This window comes from Callorhinchus milii, unplaced genomic scaffold, assembly GCF_018977255.1.
Source record: "Callorhinchus milii isolate IMCB2004 unplaced genomic scaffold, IMCB_Cmil_1.0 Scaffold2, whole genome shotgun sequence".
In the NCBI taxonomy this organism is placed as follows: domain Eukaryota; kingdom Metazoa; phylum Chordata; class Chondrichthyes; order Chimaeriformes; family Callorhinchidae; genus Callorhinchus; species Callorhinchus milii.
The window spans coordinates 120,792,522-120,805,385 of NW_024704743.1; the positions used below are offsets into that span (position 1 = coordinate 120,792,522).

The 12,864-nt window shown below is 44.9% G+C and overlaps 1 protein-coding gene across 1 annotated transcript in view; it reads left to right on the plus strand.

The window, feature by feature from the left end:
- The window catches only part of arhgap39 (Rho GTPase activating protein 39), a 159,404-nt gene that overhangs the window by 140,488 nt on the left and 6,052 nt on the right, over positions 1-12,864 (plus strand). Inside the window, exon 8 of the mRNA XM_007895064.2 lies at positions 11,528-11,727. Coding sequence (XP_007893255.1) covers positions 11,528-11,727 — 200 coding nt within the window. The remainder of the gene's footprint in view (positions 1-11,527; positions 11,728-12,864) is intronic.

Genomic DNA, 12,864 nt, shown 5'->3' on the forward strand with positions numbered 1-12,864 from the left:
TTCTATTGCAATATCATTCTGAATTGAGCGCAGACGTAAAGCTACAACAACAACAATTTGTATTTATATATCACCATTCAAACTTGCAGGGCTATGGGATAAGAGACGGGTAGTGGGACTAGTTTCACAGCTTTTCCAAAGAGATGGCACAGGCACAATGAACCGAATGGCCTCCTGTGCTGGTTGATTCTATGATTCATGTGGGGTAGTGTCTCGGAGCGTTTAACATTGACAGAGCTTGATGCCGAGACAGAGAGAGGGGGTAAGGTGACTGTACACATGGTCAAAGAAGAAGATGTGATCTGTTTAGTGATGGAAAAAGAAAAAGAGGGGTAAGGTAAATAATAATAATCCTTGAATTTGATATAACGCCGTATCAGGGTTTTGAGACGTCTCAAAGCGCTTCACAGGATATATTGTAAAGTGTAGTGACTGTATATGTGCAAAAATGTTTTTGCCCCCACAAAATATCCAAAAAAAATTTGAACTGATTGAGGCGGAGAGTTTGAGGGGGTAGTGGCTGCCGATGGTGGAGAGGACAGGATGAGGGATGTCTAGGAAGGTTGGAGCCAGCTGAGCACGGGCGGCAGACAGAGGAGTCGGGTGTAAGCAGGTTGGACAGGTAGGGAGGTGCCAGGGTATGAAGGGATTTGCACAACTAAGGAATCACTCAGCCTCCAGTTAATTCAATACGAGGCCAACTTCTCCACCAAAAGACACTGATCTGATGATCCTCCCTTCATCTTCCAGACCCTAATTATCTACGAAACGCAGAAAGTGATGTACGGCCTTTCTTCACTCCGGGACTGTTTCCTTTTATCTGTGTTCATTAATGAATGTCATTACCACACAACGAGCAAATAGCTCTTTTAAAAGAGAGTTTATTGAACATTGGGCTGACTTCAGTACTCCATGGTGTAATGGAACTGTCGATCCAAACACAGAGATTGAATTAGACACAGCTTTCAGAATCTGTCTTGCCTAGTTTTGGGAGTGAGCAGACGGGCATCTGGACTAGAGGCTTTTTCCACACTTTGGATCTGTGTGGCTTTTAAAACCTGTCCACTTTTCCTTGCTCTCCTATCCGTCACTTTTACATTACGATTCTGTTGCCAGAGGCAATAATAATCCTTGCATTTGATATAGTGCTTTATCACATTGTTGAGAGGTCTCAAAGCACTACACAGAATATATATTGTAAAGTGGATTGACTATATATTTTGTGGGCGAAACGTAGCAACCAATTGCACATGGCTTTGTCTCACAAAGAGTCGTGGATTGAGTGACCAAATGTAAAAACAAATTTGGGTGATTTTTAACATTGGAAAGCAATCTCACCATTTGATTAACAACTGGGTTCTTACTTACTGCTAGATAAATAGAGGCGTGTGGAGTAAGAAAACTCGACTAAGGTTTTGCCCTGCCCAGGAATTGAAGCCGGGTCCTCTCACTAGCGAAGCAAGTGCACTAACCACTCCTCTACATGACTCCCAGCAAGCAGTAATGGAACCATTAGTTTTGCTGGCTCTGGATCCATGAGATCCCATTCACTTACCGGAGATCTGACCTGGTATTAAGTTGAATATCTGGAGTGAGTAGAACTGGTGACATTCTGCTCCAGCGCCCAGGTGTTTGTGGACAAGTGAACCAAAGGTCAAGGTTTCCCTATAATGTTCCCTTTTTAAATAATAATAGCAAAATCGCAAAAAGGAGCAAAAGGCTTGTGGGAACATATCCTGGAGAAGATTACAGAGGAAGGGTGGGGTGAGACCGTGAAGGGATTTGTGGACCCTCATTAATTAACACTAGACTCAGAACCAAAAGGTTCTGAGTCCATAGCCCTTTAAGGCCACTCACCCTTTCAAGAACTCCCCTCCTTGGTTAAGTGAGTCTCTTATCCATCTCTAGTTTAAAGGAACCTTATACCTTGGAACTGCTAATGTAACATGAAATGGTGTATGGGGAGCGAGCAGGAGAGTCGGGTTAGAGCGTGTGGCTCCACGTGGAGAAAAACACCAACGCACACTTAATTATTCTTGTGAAGCAACCTGGTTAATAATAATATACTAATCCTTGCATTTGATATAGCGCCTTATCATATCATCAAGATGTCTCAACGTGCTTCAGAGCATATACTGTAAAGTGTAGCGACTATTTTATTTATTTAGGTCAACTCCAAAATAGTCACAGGAATTTCTCTAAATTCAGACAGTTGCTTGGAAAATTAGGATGATAATGGGTATAGTGAATAGGGATTAAAATAACTTAATAGTAATGAGCTAATATATTGGTAAACAGGGTTGGGAATAACAAGTACATTTGATATAGTGCCTTTCATGTCAGGAGTCTGACTCAAAGCGCTTCACTGGAATTTACTTGGACCCACAACTCTCTGACTCCGAGGTGAGAGTGCAGCCGACTGATGTTAAAACAAGCACTATCCACTGACCTTCCCCCACCCCCCTGTAATTCTACTCATTAATTCTGTACTCTACCAAAGATCAACCCACAGAAGGCACCGTTTTACATCCAATTCAATTTCCAGATTCGACGGTGAAATACACTGGATATCTATCTCATGATAGAGGCTAATCTCCTTTAGTATAACTTTGATATCAAACTAGCATTATTAGAGAGTGATCTCTGTGCCAGTGAGCGATATGTCAGCATGCTGAACCCCAACACAAGTGGGATTACTTATTGCTTAGATATGTTCCCAGCGGCACACTCACCCATCAGCCTGGAAACTAGTCACTCTAATTTTACTATGCTTTTTATTTTTACCCTGTAAATCTCACAGGGCAGCAGTTTCCTACCTTCAGGTTTTTACTTCCCACACTCGTATCTCTTTCCTTTGCTTTTTGCTCAGTGGACTCTGGCCTGTGTCATGTCCCCACCCTGTCCTTCCCAACATCAACAGTCAGGCCTTCGGCCTCTCTGCCCCCACCCTTTGGAACTCCATCCCACATTCCTGTAGGCAGTCCTGTAGCTCAGTGGTTAGAGCACTCGCCTCGCAAGCGAGAGACTTGGGTTCAATTCCTGGTAGCGCAAAACCTTGGGCAAGTTTCCTTACTTCACACTCCTGATAATAATCCCTGAAGAAACAAAAACAATAATAAAATTGGTCACTTCAATCCACGACTGTTTGTGGGACATTGCGGTGCGCAATTGGCTGCCGCGTTTCGCCCACAGATATACAGTCAATTCACTTTACAGTCTGTTCTGTGAAGTGCTTTGAGACGTCTCGAAGACATAAGTGCTATATGGCTTAGTTGCGAGCCAGTGAGCGACCGGGACTTGAGAAACTCGGATAAACCAAGCGGGAGTCGCGAGCAGCGAAGGCCGAAGATTTCGGTTGACAAAAGGCGGGCGAGGGAGGCTTTGGACGGGCGCCAGCGGGGTGAGAAATTTGTGCCAAGGCCCCTATCTGAATCACGGCCGAATCTCGCTGACGGACGTCACTTCCGGGCGGCATTTTGAAACACTTCCAGGCCGGGTAAGTGTAGTGTAACGTCACTTCCTGGCGCCAGTTTCAAATCCACCAGGATAGGATGAGTCCACTGAATTATCCTTCTGCTAACTTGTCCTCCCTTCCCTCCCGGTCTCTGGCACCAAGCCATGACCGACATCCCACCTCTACCCCTCCCCACCCTACGCTGTCTCCTGTAGCCCACGGGCTGATGCTGTCCCACTGATCGCTCGCTCCCGGTCTCTGCGTGCGCATTTTGTCTCATCCTGACCCAAAGTCCACCGCCCACGACCTCCTCCATGTTGCCCCCTCAAGCACCCTCAACCATCACTTCTAACGCCAAGTGTGAATAGGTCATGGACTCCCTTCTAAAATTGACAACATCCACCTGGCAGCTTCTTCCCCCGTGTCGCCTACCACCAGCCCCATTCCGTCTCCCTCACCCACCCCGCCCTCAGCTCCTACCACGGCCCCCATCCTACATTCATTTGCCTCCATCTCTCCTTCCTCCCTCTCATCCACCATCACCACAATGAAACCCACCACCTGCTGCCTCAACCCCCTCCCCACCCAACTGCTGATCACTCAGCTCCCCCTCCTCCTCCCACTGCTGGCAGACACTATTAACCAGTCTCTCTCCTCAGGATCAGTCCCTCTCCCCCTCAAAACCACGGTTCTCACCCCCCTTTTTAAAAAAACCTACCCTCGCCCCCTCCAACCTCGGCCACTCCTGCCCTATCTCAAACCTGCCCTTCCTTACTAAAGCTCTGGAACCAGTTGTTGCCAACCAACTTCGCGCACATCTCTCCCTCCACACCCGACTCGAACCCCTCCAGTCTGGTTTCTGCCCTGCCTGCCCATCTGCACCATTTAACATCTTACTATTTAAGATGTGTATCGATATCCTTATGCTTACTAGTAAAATATTTCAGCGTTGAGCTGCATCTATAAGCCATTTTGCTAATCTATCTATGTATTCCTGCTGTCTTTTGCAATTATCTCCCCAGTTTGTATCATCAGCAAATTCTGATATTGTTCCTTCAATTCCCCAAGTCCAGATCATTTATCTCTGCAGTAACTAGGAGCAGCTGCAACACAGACCCTATGGAATAGTCCTCACTGTGTATTCCCAGTCTGTATCTAGTTCTCCTCCATCTCCTGATCCTCAGCACTGGGATCTAAGCTGTGCTGTCCTAGGTCCTCATATGAGACGGTTACTTGTACCTGGAAATATTTTGACCCATCAGTGTGTGGCATGATCTGCGAGCGCTCTGCTAACTCAGGGCTCCTTGTATTGGCATTTGCATCACTCGCTACACTGACTACATTCCACTAAAATAAGTCGTATTGCAGGAAATATCTTTTAACTTCGAATGAGGGTAACGAGGAATATAACTGACCGCATTCAACTTCAGACAAGCACTGATAAATTCCCGATAAATGGAGATTGTGTCAGTCTGAGCTGCTCAATGGATGACTGTCTCAGGCACCAATGAGTTTCTTACTGTCTGATGGGTTTGTTTGCTTTGGTTTGATTAAGAATGATTGAAGTAATTAGACAATCTTCAGAATGGATTAGCAGCAATTTGTAATCTAATTGCCATGCTGGCAGCAATGTTAGGAGTTTCATTTATATTTGTGTTGTGGAGACAGTTTTTAAAAATAAGTCTATTGCCGCATGTGAGTTCTCCTATAAAACTTTGAATTGTGCATTATTGTTTTCTTTTTATTATTTATATTACTTATTTATTATTTTCTGATTTATTTATATTATTTATATGTTTTTATTATTTATATTACTTCAGGCACTTCGAGCAGTAGGAATCCAAAATCGAGGGGATACATTCAGCCACCTCTGCCCCGTCCACAGCTACCCCCACATCACCTCTCCCTCATGACCCACCCCCACCCTGATCACCCCCTATATTCCTTCGGCTCTATCTCTCCCTCCTCCCTCACCACAACTGTCCACAAACTCAAACCCACCACCTGCTCCCTCGATCCCATCCCCACCTCTCTCCTCATCTCCCAGCTCCACCTTCTGGCCCCTCTCCTGTCCGACGTCATCAACCTCTCCTTGTCCACCAGTTCAGTTCTCACCCCACTAAAAATAGCCGTCATCACCCCCATCTTGAAAAAACCTTCCCTGAATCCATCCCTTCTCTCCAGCTACCGCCCCATCGCCCCATCTCTGACCTCCCATTCCTCTCCAAGGTCCTGGAACAAGTCGTCGCGTCCCAGCTCCGCTCCTTTCTTTCTTGCCTTTCCTCTTTGAACCCCTCCAATCCGACTTCCGCACTGCCCACAGCACGGAAATAACCCTGGTCAAAGTCACTAATGACATTCTGAACATCTGTGATCAGGGGCTCGCTCTGCCTCCTTGTCCTCCTCGACCTCTCTGCCACTTTCGACACTGTCGACCACTCCATCTTCATACACTGCCTCTCCTCTTTACTTAATCTTCGCGGACCTGCACTTGCCTGGTTCGATTCCTATCTCTCTCACCGTCTCCACTTTGTTGCCTCCAACAGTTTCTCCTCCAGCCCCCACACTGTCACATCTGGCGTCCCCCAGGGCTCTGTCCTTGGCCCTCTCCTCTTTATCTACACGCTCCCCCTTGGTGACATCATCCGCAGACATGGGGTCAACTTCCACATGTCTGTGGATGACACCCAACTCTATCTTTCTGCCTCCACCCTCAACTCCAGGACCACTGCTGTCCTGACAGACTGCCTGTCGGACATCAAGTCCTGGATGAGGGCAAATTTCCTACAGTTGAATGTGAACTGCACCTCAGGCTCTGGCAACATCAACCTTCATGGTTGCACACTTCAATTCACCAAGCCAGTCAGGAACCTAGGTGTTTTGTTCGACCCTCAACTGTCTTTTCTTCCCCACATCCAAGCCATGACCCGCTCTGCCTTCCCTCATCTCCGTAACATCGCCCAACTCCGCCACTACCTCACCCCTCAGGCCTTCATCACCTCCAGGATCTAATATGCAAACGCTCTGCTTGTTGGCCTTCCCAACTTCTCCCTCCTCAGGCTGCAGATAATCCAGAACTCTGCAGCCCGTGTCCTCTCCTGCACCTAACTCTGTGATCCCATCTCCCACCATTCTCTCCCAACTCCATTGGCTCCCTGTCCTTCAGAGGATCCAATTCAAAATCCCGGTCCTCACCTCCGAAGCCCTCCGAGGCTCGCCCCACACTACTCTGCAACCTCCTAACCCCCTACCAACCCGCCCGCTCCCTCCGCTCAACCAGCTCCAGCCTGCTCCATGTCTCCCGATCCACCCGCCCCACCATTGGCGGGAGAGGCTTCAGCCACTCTGCCCCCAACCTCTGGAAGTCCATCCCCCAATCACTCTGCCTCGCCCCCTCCTTAACCTCCTTCAAGTTGTACCCTCCTCTTTGACCATGCCATCAGCCATCCCTCTTCCCCTCCCTTCTCCCCCCCGATCCCAGCTCGGGTCTGAAATGCTGTACACTGTCCAGTGCCTTGGGACGTCCTCCCGACATGAAAGGCGCTATACAAATGTAATCTTGTTGTTGTTGTTTGTTCTTGTAGGGATGAGGACAGGGGTAAGGCTCAGTTGTCTCCAGCCTTCTACACGTCCCTCGTTCCCTCCGCTCCACCATTGGCAGCTGTGCTTTATAATGATAATAATCCTTGCATTTGATATAGCGCCTTATCAAATCAAACCTGGATCCTCTTGCTTGCAAGGCAAGTGCTCTAATCAGTGCATTACAGAACTTCAATTACTGGAACTTCCTCACTTTCTCTCCAATGCTACACATCTTCTCAACGGCTCTTGACTGCATCACATGGAATAACTATTGATACAAGAAGCCCTTTGCTTTTTACCTGAACTTGTAATCTGCCCTGTATCCGCTATAATATAGGGTGACCAAAACGTTCTGATACCATTACAATGTCTAACAAGTCTTAAGCAAACAATGGTATTTGTTTTTTTTTTAGATGATAGGGCAGATACCACAACTTTTTGGTCACCTTATACAACAACAACAACAACATGATATTTATAGAGCGCCGTTCATGTCGGGAGGACGTCCCAAAGCGTTGAACAGTCAGATGTCGGGGCCCGAGTGTGGGGGCAGAGAAGCTGAAAGTCTGTGGTCTGTAACTTAATGAATTGGCTTCACTAGTATAGCACTTGTACAGCACCTTTCATGTAGGGTAAACCTCACACAATGACGCAAGCAGGGAGCAAAGATGCGGGTATTTGAGAGAATTGACCAGAGACATGGTCAAAGAGAGAAGTTTCCAGACGTGTTTTGTAGGCAATGAGAGAATGTGAAGAGGTTTTGAAAGAGTTCATATCTGTGATGGTTTAATGGAACAACACTCTGAGGATAGAAATTCAAACTTGTGTTTTACATTTTCTCTATTAACAGAGCTTTTCAGAGAGTACAGAATTTGGTAAATCCTTAATTACATCCTTGATTCTGAAGCTGTATTTTTGTAAGTTTCATTTAAGAACCATGTGAAAAACGACTTCAAATTCAATACCGAATTCAACAATTTTCCACATTCTGGCCATTCAAAAATAGTATGTTAATAGAGTAAATGTAGACCCAGGTGAAATTTTATTCCAATGGTGTCCGTCTTCATGTTAGTTTACAAATTCTTAAATGCTGATTCCAGTGACATTACGATTCCCTGAGGGAGTTTTAAATCCTCGCCTGACTTTGCTTTGTACCTGGTTAGGATGCCAGAAAATGTCCTGTTGCATCTTAGAAACAGTGGATCTTTAATATCCACCAGCACCAAAGCATCAGTTTGATGTTTGAAATGCCAGCCTGATGTTTGGTGTCAGCCTGAATTGTGAACTCATGTCCTGCGTCAAAGGGCCATCTCTGACATGTCTATTCCTTGGGGAAACACCTGCCAAAAATATTCTCTGGTTGAGATTCACTTGCATTTTCAAGACCACGACCGCACCTCACCCATAATTGGGCCTTTACGGGAAGGATCACCATAACATTGTGATGTAGCTGCTGTGTGTTTATTTTTTTCATTGATGTTTCTCCACATCAGCGTGAGTTGGAAGTGGCCAAGGTTGGGAACTGTGTTGAGTAAGCTAAGGGCGTGGGGTGCAGGTGAATTTATCTATACCAGCCTCGATCAGGGCAACAGTCAGTGTTACAATCAGCCTCTGCACCGAGAGATAAGATCAGCAAGCGTTTGCCTTATCGCATCTTCGAGACAACCCAAATTGTTTCACAGGATATACAGTAAAGTGGTGCAATTGTATGTATTTTGTGGCTAAGTGTAAGTTTGTGCAGAAGTTTTGAATTTTTAAGTTACAGCTCGGTTTGGAAGCTGATAGATATCCTTAGTTCTTATAAACAACTTGCAAAAAGATCACTTCCAAATTAAGATTGCATCTAGGAACTTTCCAAACTTCCCCACAATCTTAAGGCGTACCTTTGATCTCTGGCCATAGATTACCACCTGGAAGGTGCAGGGCCCTAGGCTCTGGAACTCTACCCCCAGTGCCTTCGCCGCTTCCTCCCTTTCCTCCTTCAAGGCCGGTCTCAAGACCTTTCTCTTTGACCGTGCCTTCAGCTCCCCTCTCGACTCTTTACCCCCTCCTCGCTCCCTCCCTTCCCTCCCCCTGACCATTTCCCCCCTGCTCGGGTCCTGACCCAACTGTACAGGCCTTGGGATGTCCTTCCGGCGTGAAAGGCGCTCAATAAATGGAATCTTGTTGTTGTTGTTGCATGTGTGTGTTTGCATATGCTCTGGGATGCTGTCCTGCGTGAGGGGCGCTATATGAATGCAAGTTGTTGTCACATGCCTGTCGGGTAAGACATGTTGAGTTCGAAAGTACTGTTGGTAGTAGAATTAACCACTTTGTTGAAACCATCTTATTCTGTTTGCTGGAGTTTATATTTCAGGACCTGTGAACACAGGGACCAAAGTCACTTGTATTTTGTATTCAAAACTTGTTTATTTAATGAGGCAGGAAAGTTTCTTTAGTCCAATCAACATAATCACTATACTCAAGTTACTACTGACAATATTGGCTGTTATATTCACATATATTGCAATATTACTGTAATGACAATATCAAAGTTCCTACGTTCATAAACAGTAGGTGGAAATCTCAAGATCTCTTGTTTCTTGTGAACTTGAACTAGCGAGTCTTGTCTCTGGAACGCTGATAATAGCAGGCATCGAATTAGGGAAGCAAAAGTCCTTGTGTTTCAGCTGGATTCCTGTAGTGTCATTTTTCTTCTCTCTAACTTACTTTCTTCTGATATAACTGGAATCAATGGATCAGTCAAAATCAAATGTCCGAGCAACAAAGCAAGGGAAGCGAAAGATGCACTCACTCACTCTCATCACCTCAGTCTGAAGCCCAGGATGACCAATTCTGACTGACCAGAGTATGGCTTAGCTCTACCTCTTATCATTCATTGTCCCTTTGTAACACCCAAGATGGATGGTCCGTGTGTATCTGCACATCCTCACAAGTCCTCACCCACCTGACAGTGGTTCACGGCTGGTTTAAACAAGCCAGGACCGTCCTTGATTACGAAAGCCATGAGCTGATTTTGATTAAATCATTGCAGGATGTTACAGTAACAATTAATGAGAGAGCTGCAGGTGTGATAAACACACTTCTTCTGAACCAATTTAACTCTCCAAGTCACCGCATATCGTCACTTTCCCATAACAATTTATCTAAAGTTATACCAACTGCCCCATAACATACGTCACACTTGGACACAAACTCTACAGTTCAGCTGATTCTGATTAGGTTTATAGTGTCTACAAATTATTCCCATAGGGACAAACATTTGATAAACAACATTCACCTGATCAAACAACCAAGTTAATATCAAGATTAAATTAACTAACAAACATAAGTATTCCTAATTGAACTGAAATAATACTTTAAGCAAAAATATATTTCTGATTCCAACAGACAGGATTGTACTGTAATTCTCCATTGGTGAATAATTTGTTGACACTCACTGCCAAGGTTCTCACATAAATAATAGCCAGGGTATTAATGTGGAAGCAGGTGCCAAGATAAGGAAAAAGCTTGAAAACTTCTTTGAGAGAAAAGGGAGTAGGATTTGAAGAGAAAAAGAGGGCAGGAAAAAAAACATTGATTTATTGGCTGGAGTTCAAACTCTACAATCCAGTTTGTCGCTGGAAATGAGACTTCTGGGTTGCAATGTGTAAAATACCTCATCAAGCAATAATTTTTGTAATGCTTCATACAGCAGGAGTGTGCAGGATATCCACAAAGTCCCATTACCCCCCCACCTCTCTCTCTTCATCTCTCTACATTACACTGATCAACAACTGATACATGTGGAAGAATGGTGATCATTGTATTTAAAAGTTACTGGTAACAGACATTGTCACACGAAATTCATCTGCAACACAAAATAAAAATTCATTGTAAGGGGAAAAAAGTGAGGCGGGGGTGTAACAGGACTTTGTGGACACCCTGTACACATCCTTTCTCCACCTCCTCCTTTCTCTCCCCATGCCCCCCAAGGGCCCAAGCTCAGGATTATCCCTGAAAGACTTGAGGTGAAGTTAGACAGTAACTATTTGTGAATCGGAATCTGCAACCACCTCCTTACAGCTGGAGGATCAAACACCAACAACTTACTACTACAAATAATCCTTGCATTTGATATAGAGCTTGTTACAGTGTTGAGACGTCTCAAAGCGCATCACAGACTACTGTAAATTGGCTGTATATTTTGTGGACGAAAGGCGGCAGCTAATTGCACACAACAGTGTCCCACAAATGGTTGTAGATTGAGGGACCAAATTATTATTACAACCCTACGTGAGGAGAGTAAACCTGCGTTTATACAGCCCTCTTTACGTAGGGTAGTGTTTGGAGCACTGCACAGTGGTAGGGTTGGACGCTGAACAACGCTGATCAGGGAAGGGGGAGATAGAGAGGAGAGTAAGAGAGATAAGAAGCCTGAAAAGAACCAAGAGTTTAATGGTGTTTTTAAGAAGTAATAGTACTGAATGTTTCTGGTTTCCCCACCAACAGGGACTCCGCAAACCCAACCTAGAAGAAATCAAACATGCCAAAAATGGTGTTTTCAGCCCCTCCATGTTCGGCAGCTCCTTGGATGAGATCATGAACATACAGAAAGACCACGACCGGGAGCCAGAACTTCCCTGGGTACAGACTAAACTCTCCGAGCAGGTCCTGTCCCTCAATGGAGCACAGACTGAGGGCATCTTCAGGTAAGAGCCACAACCTCTAGCTGCACAGAGTAATGGGTGAGGCTGTAAAGTCATTCTCCTGTCCTTACTAGATGGCAAGTTTCACTAAATAATAATAATAATAATCCTTGCATTTGATATAGCACCTTATCATGTTGTTGAGTCGTTTCAACACACTTCACAGAATAAACTGTAAAGTGATTTTTTTTAAACATAAAATGATAATAATAATCTTTAAGTTTATCAGGAGGATGTCCCAAAGTGCTTCACAGGATATACTATAAAGTGCAGTGACTGTCTTTTGTGGCAAAATAATTTTCTTCTCTTTCTCTGCCCTATACTCCAAACACCGTCCTAAACCTACCCGATTCTCATCACTGTAATACTAATCTTGCATTTGTTGTAGAACTCTTATCACCTCGTTGAGACGTCTCAAGCTAAATAGGATATATTGTAAGTGTAGTGACTGTATTTTGGAGTTGAATGCAGCAGCCAGTTTGCACTCAACAATGTCTCACAAAAAAAAAAAGTGATTGATTAATTTTATTTGAGGGATTGTTGGCCTGGACACCGGGAGAAGCTTCCTTCTCTTTAACGTCCACCTGAACAAGCAAGTAGGAGCTCATCTGAAGGAGTCTTGAGGGTTTTGAAGGAGTTCTGAAGTGTATTGGTTAGAGCACTCGTCTCGCAAGTGAGAGGACCCAGGTTCGATTCCTGGGCAGATTATTATTGTTATTAAAGGACGGCACCTCCAACAATGCAGCATACCACCAGCACTGCAGTGAAGTGTCAACTTAGACTATATGGGTATGAGATACCAAAGTGAGCTGTCACCTTATAACTCTATGCCTCCACTGCATTGCTTGACAGTTTGCATGATCCCATCCACTACATAAAGCAATGCAATTTAACCTAATTGCTCACCTTCCCCATTACTGAGCACAAAGTCACCTTCCCCTTATGTTGCACTTAATGATTATCTTAAGCTTACTATTGGAGTCTAGTGTGTACCCTTTACAGTTTGGAATATAGTCACCCTTTATTCCCTTCTCCAGCAAACATCTCTGGTCTCTGCAGTCTCTCCAGGTATCAGGTACCTAGTCACAGGTAAAGGTTTGTTCATCTGTTGCGATACCTAGTGTTTTTCTTTTTAGATCC